The sequence below is a fragment of the Haliotis asinina genome, chromosome 2 (genome assembly GCF_037392515.1).
Source record: "Haliotis asinina isolate JCU_RB_2024 chromosome 2, JCU_Hal_asi_v2, whole genome shotgun sequence".
In the NCBI taxonomy this organism is placed as follows: domain Eukaryota; kingdom Metazoa; phylum Mollusca; class Gastropoda; order Lepetellida; family Haliotidae; genus Haliotis; species Haliotis asinina.
Genome location: NC_090281.1, coordinates 72567035 through 72593898, shown reverse-complemented (window position 1 = coordinate 72593898; position 26864 = coordinate 72567035). Strand labels below are relative to the sequence as shown.

Genomic DNA, 26864 nt, shown 5'->3' with positions numbered 1-26864 from the left:
ATGGCTACAGCCATGACAGCTACAAACCAACGGGTTACGACAACAAGGCAAGTTCTTTCGATGGTGGTTACAAGTCAAAGCACAGCTATAAACCCAGTTATAATGATGGTTACAAACCCCAACTCCACGCCAGTTACACACCCAGCAAGAACCAGGTGTATGGTAGTGACAACGACTATAAACCTCAGACCTACAACCACGGTTACAAAGGTGAGGGATACAACAACGACCCCAAACCAAGCAGCTACAACAATTACGACTACAAACCCCAGGGATACAACAATGACCACAAGCCAACCAGCTACAACAGCTATGATTTCAAACCCCAGGGATACAACAATGACCACAAGCCAACCAGCTACAACAGCTACAACTACAAGCCCCAGGTATACAACGACGACCACAAACCAAGCAGCTACAACAATTACGATTACAAGCCTCAGGGATACAACAACGACCACAAGCCAACCAGCTACAGCAACTACGATTACAAACCCCAGGGATACAACAATGACCACAAGCCAACCAGCTACAACAGCTACGATTACAAACCCCAGGGATACAACAACGACCACAAGCCAACCAGCTACAACAGCTACGATTACAAACCCCAGGGATACAACAACGACCACAAGCCAACCAGCTACAACAGCTACGATTACAAACCCCAGGGATACAACAACGACCACAAGCCAACCAGCTACAACAGCTATGATTACAAACCCCAGGGATACAACAACGACCACAAGCCTAACACCTACAACTACAACTATAAGCCCCAAACCTACAATGGTGGTTACAAACCCAGCAGCTACAACAACCACTTGGGCTACAACGCTAAGCTACACAATGTCCACCCCGTGGTTGGATATCTGTGAATTAATCGTTCTATTTCGGTTCGGGATGATAAATCTTAAATCACTGTTCAAACCCATTTGTGGGTCTGCGAGTTGGGAAAGGAACACAACCATGTACAAACATATATACAATCATGCAGTAGATCAAAACATGATGGTGCTACCGGCAGTTCCTGAAAACTGGCAGGTGTTGCATTCCAGGCGATATGTCTTGTATATCTGTTGATGATTTGATGTACGTCGTCCTTGTATACTCTGAATTCAGTTTGTATTTTATAATACAAGTGGCTGGTCAACAAATCCGTGTGTAATTTTGAGATTTTGTAAACTGTTTTCTATAAATAAATTTCTAGAACTACTGATTTGGGGATATTTCTGTGCATTATTGGAACCAGTTCCATCGTGAGTGAGTAGTATCACGCCTCGCTCAGCAATATTCCAGCTATATGGCGGCGGGATGTAAATAATCGAGTCTGGACCAGACAATCCAGTGATCAATAGCATGAGCATCAATCTGAACAAACGGGGAACCGATGACATGTGTTAACCAAGTCAGCGAACCTGACCACCCGATTCCATTAGAGGCCTCATGCAAGCATAGTCGCCTCTTGCGACAAGCATGAGTTTCGAAAGACCTATTCTACCTCGGGTCTTCACGGGTCTCATTGTGAGCAATGAAGATACCAATGAGGAAAGGTATATTCAAATCATTCAGGTTTAGTGACACTTTGTGAATGGCGGGTGCTACCGGAGGGCCGAACATGCTTCCCCTGGAGTTAGTAATCTATTTAGATAACTGTCCACACCAGACTAATTATGTAAATGATGCCCTAAAAGCAACTTTTGTTCACAATCAAAAAGTCGATCATATCGAACCCGATATTCCGGTCTCGAGATTAATGAAGCTGACAGACAGACATCCTTTATTCACACTTTATGTGTGTGTGTGTGTGTGTGTGTGTGTGTGTGTGTGTGTGTGTGTGTGTGTGTGTGTGTGTGTTAGGGAATAAATAAAAGCATCAAAGATTAAAAGCACTTGATAAATGTGTTGCTTGGTGTCTTCCAGTGTTGACTGCTGTTCTATAGCGCCACTGCACATGAGGTGTAATAAAATCCTTTTAAAGTAAAATGAAGTGACTAAGTATGCTATGGTGTTTACGCCTCAGGTAGCAATATTTCAGCAATGTCACGGCGGGAGACACCAGAAATGGCTACATACATTGTACCAATATGGGGACTCGGGCCCGGGATAAACGGACGAATATTTTAACCACTATGCCGCTTCTCCGCTCCTAAGCGAGATGGGAGTGATGTATTCAGATTGTATTCAACAATCAGTAGGGATTTCTATTGTTTATATGAAAACGTATCTGGTAAGATATTTGCATTTGCACTCCAGTTTTGTTGTAGGTTGTTAAATAGTCTTATGAACCAACAAATAACATAAGGAGTTAAACTTTGTTGGATCAGGCGTTAATATGCAATAAAAGGACAAGGGACATCGTTATAATGAATGTTTGATTACATCATTTAACTACTTTTTGTTCCTGTAGTCAAATTTGGTTTACGTACATGTATTTCCATAATATATATGTTCCATCAATCACTCGAGGATAACTCTGGAACATATTCCAAATAGCAACATTTGAAAATTTGTGAGAGGCTGAGTTTGTCCATTACAGTTAGGCGTTCATGTCTGACCTATTTGGGTTCGTTAGTGATTGGGAGTTCGATCCATAACCATTACAATTCAGTAACGCTGGAAAACAAACAAACAATTGTAAAAGACAATTCTAGAAAGAATACGTTGGTGCATTTGAAAACGTTCAAACAGGACAATATGTTAATCTTGAAGCCAATAAACGAGCAAACAATTTAAAGTGAAATGACGCATAGGTCTGTTCCAAATTATTGGTCGCCAAATTTAAACATGTGTTAGTGGTGCGGTGCACTATGAAAGGTAATGACAGTAGGACAATGTGCTGGAAAATTAATTTAATCTATTATTTTAAAATATGAAATCGAGGGTAGGTCAGTTGGAAAGGTTTTAAAACTGGTCCTGCACCTAGAAAAATGTATGTCTAGAATACATGAATAAATAAATGGGTTCGTAAAATAGGAATCGCGGAATCCCGCATGAAAATCGATGTAGGTAATGTAGAATACCATTGTTATGTAGGGTATGTAACAATGATTTGGGAATATCTAAAGGTTAATTTTACATTGTTCAGTCCTGAATTCACCATTGTAGCATGACCTCAAGTCCTCCTATGCAATAATTGTGGACAATAATAGAGGTTTGACTTGGCTGTGCAGGTGAACAAAGAAAATGGATTTAAATCGATTTAAGAGACTTAAAATAGACTTTACGACGATGGTATTATTTTCGTATATTCGACATAAGAAATCGATTAACCAAAGGGCATAAATATTAACCATGTGGCAAATACAAGGCATTCATTTCAAAATGTCCATGTGCTCAAGAAAAACGCAACAATATTAGAACAACATTACAATATATTCTATTTACTTGTGTTTTGAGGTCACCCACGTCAAAATGCAATAGAGAAAGTGAAATCAGATCCGAAACAGTTTTGTAACCATGTGTCATGTTTCTTTCGTTTGGATTAACTGAATACCGATTATACGTTCTGCAATATTTGCACTCTCATGAGAAAAGTAATCTGTCATAACGTATACTCCCCATCAAAAGTTCAGACTCACTACTGTAAATATAGCCGCTTGCTTTGCAAAACATTCCATACTGTTAAAAGGTACTGTTTACACATGAACTGATTATTGAAAGGATTATTGTCATGAGTTCAGTAAATGATAAAAAATCAGTGAAAAATTGGCAAATTCTAAATAAATATTTACACCTAAAAGCAGCTGTTCACATGCACGATATTAGCACACGTTTTTTTAGGAATTTGCTGCTCGCTCTTTGTGTATTCATCTTCACAACGTCCGCTGTTGGTTGCCCCAAGTTAGTGGAGAAATCCATCTTCGATGTAATTAACAATATACATACATAACATACACTTTAAACTTTTTATGGAAAGTATAATAAACAAACATGAATGTCACTAAAGGGTACACTAAAGACTTAAATACTGCTCGTAAAATATGTCGACGGAAGTTTTATGCGGTGACAGTTTCTTTTCTTCACAATGGAATAAAGACATTTGTTATTTGTCAATATTCAAGCAAAAATGGCATGTACAATGTAAAACACAAATGTGCACATTACAGGTAATTTGATACCAATAAATCCATTAAATTGCCGTTAATAATAGGTGTAGATACACTGTGCAATAACAATTTAATTACACTGCCAATTACTTTCTCTGCATCGCTAAACATCAAACACGTTCTAAATCGTGTCCATCAGTTAATCAGAACGTAATAAAACACCTGCATCTTAATATCAAAGCGGCTATATCAGTAATCACTGAGCATTAAAGCCATAATACTACAGAGACGATTTACCTTCTATCCCATCGATACACAGCGCAACGATTGTAACAAGAAGAGTGCCCTTTAACAGGACCAGGACTACCTGCAGACAGTGATTGACCCCTAGGGCGCTGTGTTACAAGGCATCATCCATAATTGACCAGGCCATCGGCGTTATAATTATCAGTGACTGGTCACTTGAAGACGCTGACCATGACATCATGCTGGTATTTCCTTACAAGTAATGTTGTTGTGTGCACTTATAACTGGACTATGAAAGTGTCAGTATCGTTTCCTTATGTTAATAGCTGATGTTTAGATAGCAGTAAAGTTTAACTGTCACGGTAAAGTATATATAATGAAGGCTCGGGTCACTTGGCTAGACCAAGGTGGATCTCTGGAATAGGTATTGTGCTGCGACATTCACAACACGGCAAAATGAGGGTGAGTTTGCTTTTGCATTTTTAAGTGTAAAATGGATGATTAAGTTAACGGAACGAAGGTCTAGCATCTGAAGTAATTCCGTGCTGAATACACGGCACCTCTTACAGGACAACAACTTCCTCTTAATCTTTATACCGTGTTTCAGAGCTTTTTGTGCACTTGCATCAGGTGACATCGAATATCTTTGGAGCAAGAATTAGTTCTGAAACGTTCCTATAAAGAACTGAAAAAGTTGTGATCCATTAAAACGTGATATGTTGGCGCATTCGTCTAACTTCTAAATGCCTTTCAAGAACTTGATTTTGCGTTATTATCAATCACTTTCCATATCTCTTCTCATAGTTGAATCTCTACTGGCATTAACCTGTCATATATGAAGTTCGCTCGACAGCAGACCAGCATGAATATGATGGCCTAAGATAACATTGTCACATTTACAGGCCTATTTTAACGAATAATGAAGCAACATCTAATACAAGATGTTCATCTTAGTTCTAATTCACGTTTCGATGTGCATTAAAACGCCAGGGGACTTCGTAATGATAAATATTATTATAACCATTTTTGTCGGTTATGGAAAAATTTAGTTTTGCACAATATATATAATATATATTCTATCAATCCGTCGACGATATCTCTGGACCTTATTCCAAATAGCAACACCAAACATCATAGTGATGAACAGTTAACATGTATTTGGCATTGATAAGTAATGCTGATGGATTTTGTCGCCAGTTTGGGGTTCGCATATGTGCATGTGCATATATTTTTTAGATCAGTCAGTCGGGTATATGTCACGAATTTATTCTTAATGATCATGTGATTCGTTGACTGTCAGAGATGGAGTTCGAACGACCTGCATCGGAACAATGAGTAAATCCTAAAATATTATAAGCTGTTCGCTGGTCAAAAGGGAATTATCTCCCTTCCATCAATTAGCATTCGCAGAACACTGGTAACTTACGTACATCATGAATGATTAATACATAGTTCGCTATGCCAGGCAGGTAACACAGAAAATACCCACTTGTATGCGGGGTTCATTGAAAATAACAGAAAAGCACTTTGACAATAAGATAGCGAGGTTTATGTGCGAGGTAAGGTCAGGTGTTTTTCGCCTTTGTATTGCTGGGATAGTATCTAAGACATGCTCATTCACTCACACAGAGGGTTTTATTTATAGCATGTTGTCGACACTGGGAGCGTGTGTCACTGGGAATAGTCCACTGCTATATTGCTCAAATACGCTTCGACCTCTTTCACAGAATCACTATGATATCATGAACAGATATATTGTCAAACTAATACAATCTTACACTGTACAATGTCAAAAGTAAAAGTAGCTTTGATCAATTTGTATATCACTTGTTCTATATCTATCTACATAATCTCGTTAGTTCTGAGGGATGTAAAAATATATCACGTCATTCGAGACAAACGGGTTGTCGAATAATATTGAAGAGTTATAAAACACGATACATGCGATATGGTGTATGAGGTTATTGAGAGTCATATATAAGTTGGTATTCAAGTAAAAAATAATATTTGGTGGAAAAGGTTAACCTGACGAAGAGGCAAGGGGAACCCACACGTTGCCATCCATAATATATTGTCTTACACTAGATATAGTGTAACTTTGCCGTGTACTTTGGTAGTTTGTGTTCAGCCATGTCAATTCAAATACATATGCATGCGTATTTAATCTCTAAAGTCACGAGGTGTGGTGGGGTAGCCTAGTGAGTCTAAACGTATGATACGTGGTATAATGCAATATGAATAAGGGGTCGATGGGGCAGCCCATTGGCTGAAGCGGTTGCTCGTCACGCCGAAGGCCCGGGTTCGATTCCTCAGATGGGTTCAATGCCTGAAGCCAATTTCTGATGTCCCCCGCCGTGATGTTGATGGAACATTGCTAAGAAGCCACTATGTTAGTACGGACCGATTGTGCTGATATCATTTTGCTGAAATGCTAAAGCAAAACAATGTTTAAAGGGTACTGAGAATGTGAGTGAGTGAGTGAGTTAACTTTTTAGCAGTATTCCAGCTATATCCATATTTGGGGCCAGCAAAAAAGGTTTCACTTATTGTAACCATGTGGGGAATCGAACCGAGCCTTCGGCGTGACGAACACACGGTTCAGCCACTGCACTGCACCACTGGTCCCTTATTCATATCGTATTGTAGTTTAGACTCACTGATGTAAAGGTACATGTAGCCACTTCCTTCAGTCAACTGTTCTAAGTGTTTCGGAATAGTCCATACTGTTTGAACGTGCTGTTTACACATGAACTGATACTTTCTAAAAGACATTTGTAACACTGAAATGATTATTGTCATCCGTTCTATAAATGATGAAACGCAGCGAAAATTGGTGAATTATCAGCAAGTCGTTACACCAAAACCAAAGACATGTACGACATTTCACACACTTTTTCATCATGTTGATGCACGATCCTCGTGCAATTCGTCTCCGTAAGTTCAAAGTTGACTACTTCAAGTTAGTGGAGAAATTCATCTTCGATGTAGTCAATGGCAACCACAAAACCCCGCACGTGCACACACACACACCACACACACAGACATAGTTATCTATACACATATATGTTCTGAGTGCTTAAATTGAGTAGCCTACATATTTGATGGGTGGTATAAATTATGGGAAGTTTATGTTTTATTCTTAAATTGGTCTGAAAGTGTTAAAACTATTTTTTATAATTCGCAGACCCTGACTTTTGTCCTATCCTTACGAGCTTTCTCCCTGACAATGGCAATGTCGTTATCCATTGGGGGTATTGGGCAAACAAGATCTAATGGACTTCCTGCTGGCTTAAACAATCTCAACACCAGATTCCCCTCATCGCAAGACCACGGCAGCAACTTTGACTTAGGCGACTACGTCAGCAGAGCAGGGCCCGTATTAACCGGGTCAGGAAACCATGGTTTCGCCAAGCAGGACGTTTCGGGAGCTTATGGTGAAGATGTCAACAACGACGTTCAGAGAGACGGCTACGACGGCGGCGTTGAAGACCGCTACAACACCGCTCTGCATAATTTAGGTAACGGCTTTAACGTCAAACAGACCAACGACAACATCTACAACTTCGAAGACGAGCAACATGGAAACGATAACGACTTCGGGGTTGAGGACCGGTACAACGACGCAATATTGACGGTGGTTAATCGACCAGTTAGCAACGCTGTTGACGATATCAGCAACAGTGAAAGAAAGTACAACGACAGTGGCCATGGAAGTGACGTCGGCAAGCAAATCAACGTTGATAGCAAACTGGGGAACAGCTTCAACAGAGTTCCTGTTGTGCCCAGGTCCGGCATCACAGTCCCAGCAGCTCATGTGGTCGACGTAGCTTTGCCTGTAGTATCTGGGCATAGTAATCTCCCTACAGAGTCTCTGTCTCCTGGCGTTACCCAGAACGTTTATGGTAAACAGACAGACAACGCTGATCCCCTACACGTCTCTCCCCATATTAGGACTGACGTCCATGGAACCGCTAATACTTTGAAAGATTCACATTCCCTTGGCAACGTCTACTCATCCTTTAATGCCCCCCATTCAGCTGTCAACAGTCACTTATCCCTAAATGCACCCCACTCTGTCGACAACACTCTCCAGTCCATAAATGCACAAGACTCTGTCGGTAACTCTCTCCAGTCCATAAAGGCAGCTCACTCTAATGATAAAACTTTCCAGTCCATAAATGCGCCCCATGCTGTTGGTAACACTCTCCAGTCCATTAATGCAGCTCACTCTTCTGGTAATACTTTCCAGTCCATTAATGCACCCCATTCTGTCGGTAACTCTCTCCAGTCCATAAAGGCAGCTCACTCTAATGATAAAACTTTCCAGTCCATAAATGCACCACATGCTGTTGGCAACTCTCACCAGTCCATTAATGCACCTCATTCTGTCAGTAACACTTTCCAGCCCATAAATGCACCCCATTCTGTCAGTAGCACAATCCAGTCCATAAATGCACCCCATGCTGTTGGCAACACTCTCCAGTCCATTAATGCAGCTCACTCTTCTGGTAATACTTTCCAGTCCATAAATGCACCCCACTCTGTCAGTAGCACAATCCAGTCCATAAATGCACCACATGCTGTTGGCACCTCTCACCAGTCCATAAATGCACCCCATTCTGTCGGCAACACTTTCCAGTCCTTAAATGCACCCCATTCTGTGGGTAACACTATTCACTCCATAAATGCACCACATTCTATTGGTAACACTCTTCACTCCATAAATGCACCCCATTCTGTGGGTAACACTCTTCACTCCATAAATGCACCCCATTCTGTGGGTAACACTCTTCACTCCATAAATGCACCCCATTCTGTCGATAACGCTCTTCACTTCGTAAATGTACCCCATTCCGTAGGTAACAATCTCCAGTCCCTTAATGCACCCCATTCTGTCGGCAGTTTTCGCCAGTCACTAAATGCACCCCATTATGTGGGTAACACTCTCCAGTCCCTAAACCCAAACAATAATGCAGCCAAATTGTTTGGCAGTTCATACCCAACCAGAAACACCCACACACCCATATCCACTTATTCGAAAAACGGGTTTTCTGCTACCGCTTTCCCAACCAACAGTCGATCCAAACTTACTGATCATAACTACATTCCCGTCACCATTTCACCTTCTTATCACCCAGGCATTTCGCATCCCGGGAGTGGCACCTCCTCCCAGTCCATTGCCCGTCCTAATACAGGGAACTTCCCAGGCTTTGGAAATAGTCACAACGCTAAAAATTCAGTACAAGATCCCATAGAAAACCAATATCTCTTTCCTTTTGCCAGTGTCCCACAGTCTGTCGGTAACTCTGACATAACCCTCCCAGTGGGTCATTCTAGTTCCTCAGTCAACAGCAAAGTTCTTCATCCACTGGCTGGGAGCAGCAATTTCAACAACATCAACTATAACGACTTCGGCATAGACAACATTGCTCAAACTAACGTCGGCCTCACATCAAACAATGCGCAAGGATCTGGCGTTTCACGGCCTTGAATGTCCGATGTGTACATTTGGCATGCTATCAAATATGCATCAATTTGTATGCATTATTTTTATAGTAACAGGATGTGTGTTTTGAATGCGAAATTAAAAATGACAAACCAATGCTGTTATGGGAATGCTAATATCGTGATTGTCTTGCAAATGTATTTGTGATTATTATGTGACTTTATTATTGTTGTTTCAATGTCTTGAAAATACAAAGTTTAGTACTTGAAAGAGTTTTCTGTTTCACTACAAATAATATTTCAGCCCAGAAGTGCAAAAACACGCCGATAACGTTAAATTGCTGCATGCGGAGCAAAACTCAGTAGCATGTCTTGCTTGGGATCATACAGTCCGGAAGCCTTAGAAACACACTGTACACAATTTCTTAGCCCTATGCTTCAAACGTTCGCTCGTAACGCCGGAGGCCCGTGTTTCATTCCCCACATGTGACGTACATTTCTAATATTTTCCGTTTTGATCTTGCTGGAAGTGCCGAAAGTTACGTTTGAAACAGGAAAGAGGTAATGAAAGGAGCTAATTTAAATGTACACACATAGCGAACGTCCACTTTAAATATCGATGTATACCCCAGTGTGACCATGCGTTGTTGTTGTTTTCTAAACGTGTTGGTAGTCTCTATGTAGTTACATTAAAATACCCCAAACGTTCTTCATGGTGCACAGCCAAAGAAATTCTTTGTGTGAGTGTGTGAGTGAGTGAATGAGTTTAGCTTTACGTTGTACTTTGGAATATCAAAGAACACCAGAAATGGGCTTCTCAAAATTGTACCCACATGGAAATTCGTACCAGCGTATTTTACGTGACGACACATTCTAATCTTTTTAACTTCATTAAAAACAACCTTAACTTACATTCCAAAAAACATTGAGACGTTACTAACTATGACCCGCTGAAGTTCTGAGAGTATGATAACGTCAAAAACCCGGGTTCAATTCCCGTCAAGGGTACAATATGTGAAGTCCATTTCTAGTGTTCCCTGCCTTAATGTTGCTGGAATATTGCTGAAAGCGGCGTAAAACTAAACACATTCATACTCTGAATTGTGGGCTGTTGTATAAAACCTGAGCAGATGACCCTTTGTTTCCATATCTTTTGTTGTTCACTGTCTCGCCTTGGTCTCCTTAGTTACCAGATGTCGATGTGCACGGGAGCGTGCGTTGGGCTTGTCAGAAATATTTCTGTCTTCACCATACGTCATGATGTGAGTAATACCTTGCCGAGGTATGGCAAAAGTGTGAACAACCAAGACACGCGTTTATATAACTCCAGTAGCAGCCCCCGTGGTGTTAAAATAAATGTTGGATTTTTTCTCTTTTTTGGGGGGGAGGGGGAGGAGTGTGTGTGTGTGTGTGTGTGTGTGTGTGTGTGTGTGTGTGTGTGTGTGTGTGTGTGTGTGTGTGTGTGTGTGTGTGTGTGTGTGTGTGTGTGTGTGTGTGTGTGTGTGTCTGTTTGCTGTTGTATTTTTTGTTTGTTTGTTGGGGGGTGGGGGGTGGGGGATGTTTTGATATGCAATAGGATACACAAAATAAAGTACTTATGTATTAAAACGTTAGATATTGTAGTGTCCGTAAATTGTTCTATTCGTAGTATTTACAGCTTATTCCGCACTGTCAACATAAGACGTCACTGTCTTTGGGAGGGGGCGGTGAGGTAGCCTAGTGGTTAAAGCGTTCGCTCGTCACGCCGAAGACCCGGGTTCGATTCCTCACATGGGTACAATGTGTGAGGCCCATTTTCTGGTGTCCCCCGCCGTGATATTGCTGGAATATTGCAAAAAGCGGCGTAAAACCAAATTCACTCATTCACTCACAGTCTTTAGGATATTCTATTGAGTCTTCTAGTGTAACGAAACAACGCATTTTGTATCGAACAAGTACTTATCGCATATGGAACCTTTAGTCTTCGCAGGTGCCAGTCAGTGGGTGGACCATTCACAATGCTTATGGGTCGCTTTTTCAAGTACATGAACTCCACAAGACAGTAGCTTGAAAACGTGAAATTATTTACAAATGGTGCCGTAGCAAATAGTACGAGCACAGCGCAAGCAAGCACGCAGGGGCATCAAGCTCATCAAGTTGTCAAGCTCATTGCAGTTATTCATTCAGTATCAAATATCCCATCTTGTGTAATTCGATATGCAATCAAACTTTTCACCTTGAGTAGTTTGATATTAAGTATAACACAGTTCATCCCAGTATCAGATCTTCAGTATTTAGACATTCGGTGTGAAACATATGACCTAGAGCCATCCAACATTCAGTGCCAAACATCGAATCTTAAGTACTCTGACATTTATTGGCAAATGTCAGATTTTGAGTACTTAGAAACTCGGCGTCAAACATATCATCTAGAGATGCCCAACTTTCTGTGTCACACATCTCATCATCAGTACATAGACATTCAGTGTCAAACATCTCATCATGAAGACTTAGACGTCATTCATTGTCAAACTTTCATATTGCGTAGTTCAACATTCAGTCTCAAAAATCTCCTTTTGACAAGTTCCATATTCGGTTTCGAATATCTCGACTTGAGTAATTCACAATTTAGTGTCAAATCTGTCATCTTGAGTAGTTCAATACCTAACTTCAGCGTGACCTGAGAAGGTCCGGGTTAGAATACGGGTCTTCATTATCCCATGCTTGTCGTAAGAGTCGACTAACGGGATATGACACGTCATCGGTTCCCAATTGCGCAGATCCATGCTCATGATGTTGATCACTGGATTGTCTGGTCCAGGCTCGGTGAACGCAGACAGTTATATATGAACTTGAGGACCAACCTTAGAGTGCTTTACGAAGGTATGTATATACATTTTAGCATAAAGATATTTTGAAAAATAAAAGATAAACCGCCTCTGTACGATTATGGTGGAATGAGGCACAGGACATCAGTGGAAATAAATGTGAATCAGCAGTAAAAAAGTAAAAATGGTTCAACAGCACTGAAGGATTTCACACACACTAACTATTTACTAGATGTGATCACAACGCATTGATTAAGATATCTTCTGTAAATTATTAACGCAGTCTGGATGCTATAATTATACTAAGATGATATTTATATGTTAATAACATGCTGAAATATGTCTTGGCCCCACGCAGACTCTCGTGGAGGGAACATCTGCCAGGGATGGTCACTTAGCATAGCGTTCCGGTGAGATATCAACGAACTTGTTGCCTAGCAATAGATGGACAAACATTCCTATAAATACTCCCTATATCATGATTGAAACCGTGGAGCAGTGAGTCGTTCAAGGGGACTTGAATGAGCCAAGATGAAGGTGAGTATGTAGGAAAATGTATGCTTAAAACTTATACATGTATTGTAAAGGAAAGATCACATTTAAAGGTGTTACAGAAAAACAAAACATTTGAATGGCTTTATTTCTTTGTATAAATGAATAACGGCTTATATAATACTCAGGGTGACTACATTCATGTTAACAAGCCAATGTGTGCTACTCTGAAGAAGTCTTTCCATTTGATGTAACATTTGTAACTGTCTACATTATATGTAGTTGTTTTGTGACGGCACACCATTGTCCTGGAATGCATGCATAAATATAATTTTTTAAAAAGTAGGGAAATTCATTTTTATATTTCCGATTAAAAATGTTTAGGAGATTTATCGGAGTCAGTCAATGTTAATATGATAATATTGAATGTTTTGAGTGTGCATCACCATTTGCAATTCCTGACAACCATACCTATTTGGAATGTGGTCGCTTTTGAAACATGATTGGTGTATGGATGACACATGTAATTTGCATGAGTATAATTTGAAACCAAACACTGACAAATGTGTGATGCAAGATGAGTGTCAAAATTAATATTCTAAGTGATTTCTCGACCTTCTTGAACACCGTCAAAGTCAAGAAAGGGACCCCATGCACGCTCATCCCATGCGTTATTACGGTGGTAATAGAGGGAAATGGTGGTGCGTTCATAAAATGTCTGTACTTGAAACGTTTGCCAACGTTTACACTTCCTATCCAACTTGGAAGTTCAGTTTCCCCTGCTTTTTAAGAGTATATGAGATTCCATCACTTTTGTATCTTTGTTACAGTTCTGTCCCATTAACGAAGTTTACAGATATCGTTATTTCACATGTTTGGTTGCAAACGCGAGTTCAGATACATTGTATCAATGAATAAATCCACCTTATTTATAGATGCTATGCTCGTTGGGTTATATCTTTATACAGTAAAAACCGGTTATGAGGAACAGGCCTATAACGAACTTTATCGAATTTATTTTTGGTCTTGGCCAATTAGCTGTATATTGTAGTCGAAATACGAATGACAAATTGAAGTTAGTTGTCCCTTTGAGCTCGATACAAAATAGCTTATTGTAGGTTGTTCAGTTGGTGTGCTCCTGCTAAGTAAATACTGTGAACAATATGACGTGGATGCATAGAGAATTGATAAAATATAGAATCAGTTCGCGTTTTGGATACATGAAATTCAACATGGTCTAGGATCAATTTGACATTACTGATTTTTGTCACATGTATTTTAAAATATGGAACTACTGCCAGTCGTATGAACGTGTGTGCTTGGCTGCTGTCTCGACTACAGTTCAACATGGAAACCCCACTCAGCCACACTATACTGGGTTGTCTGGTAGTAAAGACGTCCTCGCGTCTCGCTGAATAACTGGGTTTGATTCTCCTAATGGGTAAATGTGTGAAGCCCCTTTCTCTTTCCCCGCTTTGCTATTGTTGGAATGTTGTTATGACCATACTTACTCACTCACAGTATACTGATTCCCACACGACCAATCAAATCATCCCCTTAATGCTGAGCACCAGGCAAGGAAACAACTAGTAGTATTTTCGTAACTTTTTTTGTAGCATGATGCAATCGAGAATCGAATAAAGAATAAAACTATGCTGTAACGGATCAAGACATGAAAATATAGTGTAAATGCTAATATCAACATCTACCTGTTCTGTTTCTTTAGGGACCTCAGAGCTAGTCAATACTTCGCCATTTGTGTTGTTTCATACCCAGATTTGTTAAAAACGCGTCATCATTATGTCGTAATGATCCATTGTTTCTTTCCAGCTCGCTTTCATATGTTTGTCGTTGATGATGCTGTGGCCGATGTGTGTCTGTGAAGAGGTTCCCACGTCCACAGAGGTCGACCCCCAGCAGGTCAGGAATATTGTGGCATATGGCGTTTCCGAGAGCCAAGATTACTATCGACAATCTGCACCCTTCTACAAACCAGGGATCTCCGATCTGAAGAGTGTTGGCGGAGCTGGAGGTCTTCTGCTCCTTGGTCTTCCTTCTGGTAAATATGGACCTCCTGCCAGAGATTACCTTCCTCGTGGCCAGAACCAAGATCTTCACAATCCTTATGATCAGAGCCTATTTGGTCAGCGACCCTTCATCTCCCAAAGTCCTTTTCCCTACAGCAAAGGTCAGAGGTACCGGAAGGTCATGGGAAATACCTACAGTAGGATTCCGACTTCTTGGATTGGGTACCCGTCCCCACATCGTCCCCTCAACAACTACAACCCCAGCTTCATTCCCGGGTATGTCCCCGGGTACGTTCCCGGCGGCAACAACTACGGTCACAACCCCGGTGTCCGCACTGTAGCTAGCAGACCCGTTTACAAGCCAGGCGTGAAAGATCTGACGAAATATGGTGGTGTCGAAGGGCTTCTTCGTCTTGGGCTACCTTCCGCGCTGCTCAATCACTAAATTCATGTACTTCTTACATACAGAGGTCGTAATTCGTTGAGTATTCTGTTGTATAACTGTCTATCATATACAAACCGTTTTAGTCGTTTGTATAACAACGTGCATGTTTGGTCAATAAACTATTTGACTGAAATGATTGTTTGTATTAATAAAAGGGTACGGAAGATGCCGATATTATTGGCATGTAAGCCCCATGCAATGCCTGACGCTTCCACGCCACTTAATATATGTAAATTGTTGCAGTTAAATATTGAAACATTTTAACTATGCAGTCAGTCCAAATTAAAAATGACGACCAGGGTCAAATAATGTTCAGGCCAGATCAATTCCTTGGTCTTTGGGAAACACTATTATTACCGGATCTGTATAAGCTGGTATATGTAGTTCAAATATACATGGGGTGTCATGATAACGTATTGCAGACGTCATCCCCATCCCCAGTGAATTATAACTTAAGGTTTACTGATCTGACAATAAGTTTGCAAATTCTTTCCACAAGAAAAATCTTAGGTTATCTAAATCTTTTCAACCATAAGGGATAGATAATTTGTTAGACATCATAACTAAATAAAAAGATGAACCTTAGGTTATCTAAATCTTTTCAACCATAAAGGATAGATTATGTGTTAGACATAATAACTAATATTTTCAGAGCAGGACATTTATCCAGGACATTTCACGTGTTAACTAAAATATGATGCATCTGTTGATTCATTCATACATGTTTAATTCCCTAATGTGAAAAGAATGAGGGGCAAGTTGCCCAACTTAACGTACCCTATCCCTGATATTTACGTCCATGCATTTTCATATTGGGAGGGAACAGAGAGATAGTATTGAAAAGTGATTAGACAGGAAGGGACACAACGTATGTGATCACACGAAAACGTTTTTATTGATAAATAAATGTTGATACACATTTGAAAAGACTTTTTAACATATTCATTCTGTTGAATAGTCATATTTTGACTTCCAACGAATGGGCAATGTGTTTGGAGAGTCACATTATACAATACTTTTCAAATCTAACAGTAATATCTTTCTATAAGTGTTATAGAGTCTACATTCTATTGGAGGTAATGCACATTTTCGCAATGAAGTATCTGTCACCGAGTGACATTATCACGTTTCTTTCTACGAGATAAAAGAGTTCGATTAAAGGGCAAAAATGTCCGACCATACAGGTAACACCGGTTTATATATTTTGTATAACAGTGTCTGATTTTTCCTCACCCCATGAAGTCACCTCACTATTACGTCATGACATCCAGATACAGATACAAATCTGCGGACTGGAATTCCTAGTTATGAATGACATCTGGTGTTTCCCGGATGAATCAATCTCAATCATTTTCATTGAATAAGTGGCGATAGGGTAGCCTGGTGATGAAGGCGTTAGCTCGTCACGCCGAAGACCTGGGTTCGATTCTCCACATGGGTACAATCTGTTAAGCCCATTTCTGGTGTCCACTGCTGGAATATTGCTGGAATAGTGCTGAAGGCATACTCACTCACTTACTCAATTAATACTAGTAATCTATAGTGGATGCTTTGTCCTAAAAACGTACCGAGGATTGTAATCTAACTCGAAAACTCATAAGCATAAAATAACCAGTGAAACACTGATCATAATGATTATATCATGCCAACACACTGTGACGCTGCTGTGCCGTCACTATCCTTTCTCGCACACCTGGCTGTTCCTTTCTTTGCCTTCCTTTCCTTTCTGCCTTCCTTTCTCGTAACAAATAGTGAACTGTGTCAATATTTTAATGATGTTTTTTAAACAACTTTTGAATATTTCCGACAAAAAAAACAGTAAAAGCATCAAAGAGTTGATGTGATGTTTTGATAACGATCCGTGTCTTTACTGAGTATTTTATGCTTATTAGTTTTCGAATTGCAAGTCATCGGTACGCTTTTGAGCCAAACGGATTATATCAAATTTAAAGTCAAACACATCAAACTTAATTTTCGCCAGCCGAATTGTCTTCATATAGGTAAGTACAATTATACTAAGTTCTAAGTACTAATTATGCAAGAACCGCAAATGACACCAAACTATGATAAAGGGGTAATAATGTGATTGATTCTTGCTTGAGCTCATCAATTATCTTATTCAGAGCTGTCTTGCTCTAATATCAGAAAGTCCTAGTTACTTTACGCCATTTAGTTAGTGTGTTTAGTTTTACACCGCATTCAGCAATTTTCCAGCTACAGGTCTGTAATTAATCGAGTCTGGAGCAGACAATCTAGTGATCAACAGCATGAGCATCGATCTGTGCAGTTATGAACCGATGACATGTGTCAACCCTGTCAGCGAGCTTGTCCACTCGATTCCTTTAGTCACCTCTTAAGACAAGCATGGGTCACTGAAGTCCAGTATTCTATACCGATCCTTCCCGGGTCACTTCATGTTAGAACGTCTCTGAAATGTCATGGGGAATGGCATTTAATGGCATTTTAGTATCGGCTGTGGCCATCACTTCGGCATGATGAAAACGCATAAATAGCTCACTTTCACCTTGATATATGTTTAATTCCATGAAAAAATAAACGTTTCGAATGGTGGCGTTTGTTTTGGAATTCAGTGTATATAAAGGGCGTGTCTGTCACACTGAGACACAATCTATTTCAAATGGCGATTGCTATGAAACAAGCACGCTGATGTCAAGTTTTATGTCGAGGGCCTTATCAAAATAACAGTCTCCACGGACAGCATGGTCTTGACACCACCTTGACGCATTCCAAACCTTTTTCTCACTGCAAGCTCTCTTCAGTGAAACATACATGGCAAGATTAAATTATATTAAAACATATTTGTAATAGAACCTATGAATTTTTTTTAATTATTGTTATTATTATTTCGAATCGGTTGGGGTAGAAGGGTGAGGTGGGGTGAAAAGGGCTTTAACGGCGCATTTGAGCATATCTCGCTAATATAACGACCAGCATGGGTGTGTTTGTGTTGCTGCTTGTACTAGCCCAGACATAGGCTCGCTTTATAGCGCTAGCTCACAGAGAGTCCATGTCGCAGTCAAGCATGATTACCCCACTCCGACACATTATACTGACTCTGAGCCGACCAGTCCTTATTGTACCCATCCTAATGCTCAGCGCCAGGCAGGGAGCAACAAGTACCATATTTTAACATCTTTGGGTATAACGCGACCGAGGATCGAACCCGCGACATTTGGCTCTCCGGGCGGACTCTCTTACCACCACGCTATGGGGGCGGTTGGTACAAAGGTGTTTCGGTGCAAGAACATGCCTGCCGAGAATGGTTTCATTTTGCAGTAAAGGCAGTCCATAGTAACCTAACAGGATGGGTTTAACCTATACACTAACTTTCAACAGGCATAAACCTATATTAGGTTCTCCATGGTAGAACATTAACCTGGAAGCATGTGGATAGACGATTAATCTGAGAAGAGAATTCCTGTGTGTACAAACCTGTTCTGAGTAACGTTAATCGACGCTTTATTGTATGCAGCATCGAAACAAAAAGACAAATCGCAATGCGTTTGAGAGGACTGTGAGTTATGATGCATGTATTGTGCCCTAAATATGTCATGTGGTACACGTTCCCCGAGAAGAACTGCTGCAAATAGTGCTTACCGTAACAGGAACAGTAAATTGGTTGGTTGGTTGGTTGGTTGGTTGGTTGGTTGGTTGGTTGGTTGGTTGATTAACACCCAACAACATCCCAGTTATATGGCGGCGATCTGTAAACAACTGAGTCTGGGCCAGACAAGTCAGAGAACTAAAGCAGGAACTTCAATCTACGTACTTGAAATGTGATGACATGTGACAACTAATCCAGCGAGTTTGACTTTCAAATTCCTTTACATAAGTATGGGTCACTGAGGGTCTGGATTTTGGGGGATAGATTTCTGAAGTTGTTTGGGCATTTTTGTTTTAAAAATGCCGTTGAGTTCAGCTGTTTCAAATGGATACACTCGGTTTGAAATTTGAGTAAAAACTTAAGTTTCCTTCGAGAAATCGGGGCCAGGATCTTCAACTATTTTAAATAACGGGATTAAGTTATCAAGCTCACTGACTTGGCTGCATCATTTATTTGTATCCCGACTGCGTACCTCGATGTTCGTAACATGAAGCACTTGACGGGGTGGTGAGGGATCGATCATTTACTGGTATACGTCATAAGGCAGGAGTACTGATAGTGTGGCGTTCAGCATCCAATAGAATCCTCCATGACACACTTACACTGAAAATTGTCCGAAACTTGAAATTTTTAATTTAAATTGTCAAGTGAGAATTACGATATTTCCATCCCGTCTGAATATCAAACAAACAGATAATGTACGTTGCAGATTTTCAATAAAAATAACACACTCTCATTTGAGGGTTCATGCTTTTTACATTTTCTATTACTAAACGCGTCTTTATAAAACATTAAATGAAAATCGTCCGGAGACCTTCTTTTTTATTAGACTGTAGACATATAGGCTTACGTTAGCTGTACTGGGCATATTGGCTACATTTCGAGGAATGTATGGTAACGATGCAGTGAAGATTTACAAGTTTCTTGGCAGTATTACCATTTTCGTTACTGACAGAAGAATGTAAACCTAATTATAAGTTAATACATTTATTTAGTGATATAAGGATGCATCGTACATGGCTACCCTAACAAAAACAGTATGTCTTTCCACGCTTACCTCTTTTCGGGACATTTGCAGTTATAAAATTATAAAACCAAAAGAATACGTTTTTGCAAAAAAACAATCAGCTTACTTTCCATTAGTGAACAGTAAAGTAGAACATAATATATATTCAGGAATATATTCACTCTTATACATCCATCCTCACCAGAACCATTTCATCCAAGTACCTAAACACAAGAGAAATGAAATACGTAAGTGTTTTACAAAAGGTGTTTTATTCAAAAGGATTTGACACCTACAAAACATTCACAAACATTCACATTCAAGTGATCTTGCCAATGGACAATGTCAGTACAAGGGGTAATTAAATAGGTTGGTCACAAAAAATGCCAAAGAAAAAGCATGAAAATGTATTTTTAATAATGGCATCAACATGGATATTTCTTTTCAGTATGTGAAATACGCACATGTTACTATTACGAGTTATTAAAATACTATAACTTTGAAATGTGGGTGAAACATTCACAAGTACATAGCAAGAAACAACAAATATACCTATTTAACACAAACCACCCAAAGCTGGGAGACATCGGCCATCGTGTAATCCATTGCAATTACGACGGCTCTATTGTGTGTTTATCATAATCGGTCAAATCCGATTTAATGGCTTCCTCCAATCCATCGTTAAGCCGGACATTGTTCTTCTACTACACTGTAAACATGCACAGAAACCTGCATGTAGTTCACCCAATTCCTGGAACAGGTAATAAAACTTCAGCATCCAACTGCTTTTAGTAAATGAAAGCCATAATCGCAACACAAACGCGATCTCGTCAAAGTCTCGTTTAAGTCTCGTAAAAGTCACAGTAGTTGGTAGCTCTGCAGTATTAAAGGCCCGTGACAGAGCTTGTACCCTCACACTCCGCAGCAGCTCCACACATCTGACCAAGCAACATGAAGGTAAATACAAATTTGATACCTCTATATTTTATACCCATGGTGTCATCACTGTTTCATGATAGTGATTTATCGTATCGCATGGTGACAGTCACTGGCTTGTCTGATCCAAACAACATAATACATGCAATACTGCTGAAATAAATATATAATTTTATGTTCATGTGAGATCAATTACCTCTTGTTATATAGGGTGTAATCATGTTTGATCTTGTCTGTCTTTGTTTACGTTATATTCCACATTGATATATTGTTTGTGAGCTGTATGAACTCACAAAAAGCATTTGTTTTAGTTCTCAAGGTGGTCTATGCATTTTGAAATGAATCGATTATTTTAATATCCTTTCTTCTCTCATAGTAATGCTAGCTGTTAGACTACGTCAGTGCGCTTTGTGCACGCGTGAATATCATATAAGGTCAAGTTAATGTATCAGTTCAGAAGAAACCTTTCCTTTCCATGAGCAGGCAAGCAGATCTGCGTTTAGTTAGTTTATTACATGTCACGAAAACGCAAATACACGGGGACTTTTTACAAATCAAACTGGATAAAATCTAAGTGTATTCACTTTGACACATTTCCTTTCGACTTATCAGATCTCAAAGTGAAACGTGAAGTATTATTTATTTACATATCTGTTTACGGTAACAACCAATTAAATAATTGTGTAGTGTGCTATTTATATGACATATTGATATTGTTCATAGTATTGTGGTTCAGGCAGAGATCTAAACGTATGTGTTTGAAAAGAATCCAAATTAGCATTTAATGCTTATATTTATAGTAGGTGTTTTCTTGTAGGAGTAATATTATGGTATCGATGGCGCAATATAAGTTCATACGTATATATTTCGTCCCTTCAGGTATCCTCTGTTATGCTATTGCTTGTGGTATGGATCGCTGGGACGTCACCAAGCCATGGTCAGCGGTATCAGCTTCCCTATCAAACCCATAATACCTTCCGAAATCGTGTTTCCGCCCCATACTATAAACCCGGGATACAGAATCTGTCCAGAGTGGGTGGAGTTTACGGTCTCTTGTCCCGAGGGCTCCCTTCAAATGTTGTCAAGTCGTCGAGAGCAGGCTACACTCCACAACTGTACCCTTCTGGCTCTAATGGTAACCCGTACCTGGTGTACGGTAACCGGAACACAATAAGACCCTTGTCACAAACAAGAAATTATATTTCTGTCAATCCCAATCGTTATCAATCCAATGTTAATTTCCTGAGAAGAACACCGGTCAGCAACTTCAAGTCTGTTTCCAACGTTCCCCACCTTGCGCTGTTGTTAGCTGCCAAAAGTAGGATTGATGGCAATAGGAATCGTCAGTCTCAGTACCAGCCTAACACTGGGTACCATGGGTACCCAGTCCAACCAGCACAACTTGGGCATCCACAACAACCTGCTTACCCAACTCCAATTCAACAAAACTACGCGGATCAACCTGCACAAGAGCCTACCTATCCAGCACAACCTGGTTACCCCCAACAACCAGCTCATTCTGCTCAACTTCAACAAGAATACACAGCTAAATCAGCACCACATCCTGCATATCCAGCACAACCTGGTTACCCCCAACAACCAGCTCATTCTGCCCATCTTCAGCAAGAATACACAGCTAAACCAGCACCACAGCCTGCATATCCAGCACAACCTGGTTACCCCCAACAACCATCTCATTCTGCCCATCTTCAGCAAGAATACACAGCTAAACCAGCACCACAGCCTGCATATCCAGCACAACCTGGTTACCCTCAACAACCAGCTCATCCTGCCCATCTTCAGCAAGAATACGCAGCTCAACCATTTCAACCACCGGCACCACAAACAGACGGGTAATGACGGCTTTCTGCGACGGGGAACAGGAACCGGAAATAAGAAAGTGAGGCTCCCCGTTTGTTGCGGACCTAAGACATACTCTTGCCAGTAGCCATCAGTCACCTTATTATCATAATACTGTTCATGTATGTAGTGTTCTGTAGAGTCATTTCCATGGTATTTTTGTAGAATGAAATGATAACATGCGTCACTGTCCATTTCTTACCTAGAGGACGTTTCTGTGTGTGCTGCATTCGCCATCGATCGAAGTTTACTTGAAATTCATCATGTGAGAATGGATATCATATTGATTGGTTGTCGGAATAAATATATTTGTATTTAACTCGCCTTGTCACTTTTTAATCCTACCTTTCATTTGGATTTTGTTTTTAAGTCGTGTGAACTGACACCAAAGATGGGAAGTAATCATTTGAGCAGCGGTTTGGATTCTTGACACGTATCATACAAAGTGAGTGAGTGAGTTGAGTTTAACGCCGCTTTGAACAGTATTCCACTTAACTTCGGAGGGAGTCCGAAGGTCTCAGGCCTTTACCGCTTTGGTGAAACCCATGAAAATCTGTGTGGCACAGACAAACCTTGACACAGTCGGAGCGAACGAGGTCCAAACCTTCCATCACCAGTTTCTGGACCAAGGGTCATGATACTGCACAGGGAGTTAGAGTGACTCTGACTCCTCGAGATATAAAGTAAAGGAAATCAATCTACTCTAGCAAAAAGTATGCACTATCAAAAACTCAGCAGTATTGCTCAGAGACCGGAATGTGCATTTCAGGGAGTGCGTACAGGGTTGGGGTTTTTTTTTCAAGAAAACGTTTTATTTCTAGGAAGAGGGAATTCATCAAAGAATTTCATACGACCGCTGTTCGTGTTTACGTCACGTTAGTAAAGCGTGCAATGTAGTGCAAATATACGAAAATACTATTCTTCGACTCATTGCCCACGCATAGCAAATTCCTGGAGAACTATTGTGTCACTGACATGCAACTTTAAAGAGCGAACAAATATTAGCACAGTGTCCCCACACTGACATTAGCATGCATGTCTCAGTGTTTCATGAGTGAGTGAGTGGTTTGGTCATTTCGGTCATCGTTGATTCAGTGATATGACGAGTGCATAACTGTCTTGAGGCGGGTGTCTTACTAAAGAAATCGCTGCTCACACCACAACATACCATTTCCTGAATCAGTTCCTCCAATTCCATCTTCAAAATAGCTTTAAAACGGAGATGGCACTGCGCGTAACAGTGTAATATTTCAAATGTTGAATATATCTTGCGAATTTCAAGTGACCATTTAGTATTATTCTTAATATGAGGATCTGCAGAAAATCTGCAGAAAATACATATCAAGTATGTTTACCAAGGTCTGAGTTCAATACAATTGTAATAAGGACGCTTCTGGGCGCACGTCGACTGACTATAATGAAAACATTCAAGGGAGATAAATCTTACTGACTTAAATATCGCCATGACAAATTGAGGCCGTCGGAACTATGTGGCCTACGGATTCTGGCGTCAGTTAAGTAAGTGTGTTTGATTACATACATTCACTCAGTGAGGTTAAACAGATTCCACTACGACGATCCGAATGGACCAGATTCCATCAATGGGAATACTAGGGAGAAAATATTCCCTCAGTGAGAGTATCGGGTAGAATATGTTCCCTCAATGAGAGTATCCGGTAGTGTATATTCCCTCAATGAGAGTATCAGTTAGAACGTATTTCTTCAGTGAGAGTATCGGGTAAAATATATTCCCTCAATGAGAGTATCGGGTAGAATATGTTCCCTCAGTGAGAGTTTGGGAAAGAATATTTTCCCCCAATGAGAGTACCAGGTAGAACGTATTTCTTCAGTGAGAATATCGGGTAGAATATATTCCTTCAATGAGACTATCGGGTAGAATATTTTCCCTCAGTGACAAAATCGGATAGTATATATTTCTTCAGTGAGAGTATCGGGTAGAGTGTAGGCTTCCTACCTTGGCGATACCAAGCTTATTTAATACAGTAGATTCTCCCACATTAGTAGATGATAGTAACAGAATATATTCCTGTAAGAAGAGCATTGGGTAGAACCGATTTCTGTCATAACAATAACAAATAAAACCGTTATGTCAAAGATTCAGGTAGATATGGGGTAGAAAAGATTTCTGTAAGAGTAGGAGGTAGTTTTACCTATATGGGGTAGTAAAAATACATTGCAAGAAACCATGGTCCCTATGAATCCCTCAGTGAGACTGCGGGGTGCATGTACCATCTGCACATGCATTCCAAGCTCGAGAAATGGAATCTGTTGACAACAACATCTGTTTTAACGCTATCAACCGCTACTCTGTCCTGTTAGGCACAGTTACTTAAAAACGTCTCAACCGTTGAATTGTTCTATATAAGGCGACACATTTCCCTCACATTTCCCACACCAAAGAATGTCGGGCCGGTCTTCTACGCGACAGCACAAGCATATCTACGCGGTTTTTTGTAATTAAGATTCACTCGACCTGTTCAGCCCAACACCTCACAATGACAACTGTCAGGATGTAGGTGATGTATACCTGTCTAATGTTAAACCACAGATACGGGATAGCATTGTTCTGTGTGACTGAATAACGTTTTAAATGACTGTAAACATTAGAATATACATCACTTGCGACATAGCCTTCATACTGAACGAAGGCACACGCGAAATGTTTCCGACGCACTATACAAATAAGACACTCTCACCACCTTACTGAGCGTCTACAACGTACTTATGGGGGCAGCTGGGGTCCTACGCAGTACATCATGCAGCTCGTCATGGATGACATCGATGCTAAGTAAATATATGCTTGAAGAATGCAACCCTGCTTACAGTTACAAAGCCAGAGAATATCTTTACATGTGAAATAGTATCTTCGAGGTAACGCGCTGCAGTTAATGTCTTGTTTCTGGCCGTCATTATTTGGATGCAGGAAAACGGATTCTCCGGTTGCCGAGGTTGAGTGAGCAAGGGATTTGTGTCGCAGTTACAGGGTTGTGATAGTATCGGTGACAGAAAACTGACACACGCAGCATTATAAAATATCATTGGAGTGAGAAGAGGTATTGATCCTGAAAGTGACGTTCCGGAGAGGGAGGGGCGGGGTTACCGTCGTTGCGGCGGGTGGGCTTGTTATTGCAACATAAATATATGTGCTGTAGTGACATGTTCGTCACAGTCTGTTCAGAGAGGTATTCTTGTAACTGTATTTTTGAGGTGAGGTGATATGCGTTAAACAGTACGCATACACAGAGGGTACAGTGGATTGTTCTTGTAACAGTACATAGTTTTGCGTTGATGTTACATTCTCTTGATGGTAGACGTACCCAGTTTATATTGTGATAATGTCTTGTAACTGTAACAGTGAGGTGAGACGATATTCTTTAAACAGTCGGCGTCCACAGTGTATATTGTGAGACTGTCTTGTGTCTATACGTTTGGGGTGAAGTGACATTCTCTGAACAGTCGGTGTCCACAGTCTGTAGTGTTAGATTGTCTTGTGACTCCATGTTTGGGGTGAAGTGACATTCTCTGAACAGTCGGTGTCCGCAGTCTGTAGTGTTAGATTGTCTTGTGACTCCATGTTTGGGGTGAAGTGACATTCTCTTGACAGTCGGCGCCCACAGTCTATAGTGTGAGATAGTTTGTACGTTTGGGGTGAAGTGGCGTCTCGTGAGATCGTCTTGTAAATGTAACTTTGAGGCAAGGTAACATTCCCTTGACAGTGTGCTCTGTAGAGTATGCATTGTCAGGTGTTTCTCGTAGACTTACTGGATGAGTGTGCCGCAGAGAGTTACAGTGAGAAGTTCTTGCGACTGTAACGTCGTCGAGATATAGTGCCCAGACATCGAGTCGCACACTGTGTTAATGATGAGATGATTATGCGACTGTGACTTTGAGAGAAGCGATCCACT

The 26864-nt window shown here is 40.4% G+C and overlaps 2 protein-coding genes across 2 annotated transcripts in view; both read left to right on the top strand.

The window, feature by feature from the left end:
- Nucleotides 1–26864, top strand: part of LOC137274272 (large ribosomal subunit protein eL31-like) — a 329417-nt gene that overhangs the window by 54087 nt on the left and 248466 nt on the right. The gene's annotated exons all lie outside the window — the stretch shown is intronic.
- On the top strand, nt 13079–15511 carry LOC137271988 (uncharacterized). Its single transcript, XM_067804365.1, has 3 exons — nt 13079–13084; nt 14870–15342; nt 15415–15511. Exons 1-3 carry the CDS (start codon nt 13079–13081, stop codon nt 15509–15511), a joined length of 576 nt encoding a protein of 191 aa, XP_067660466.1.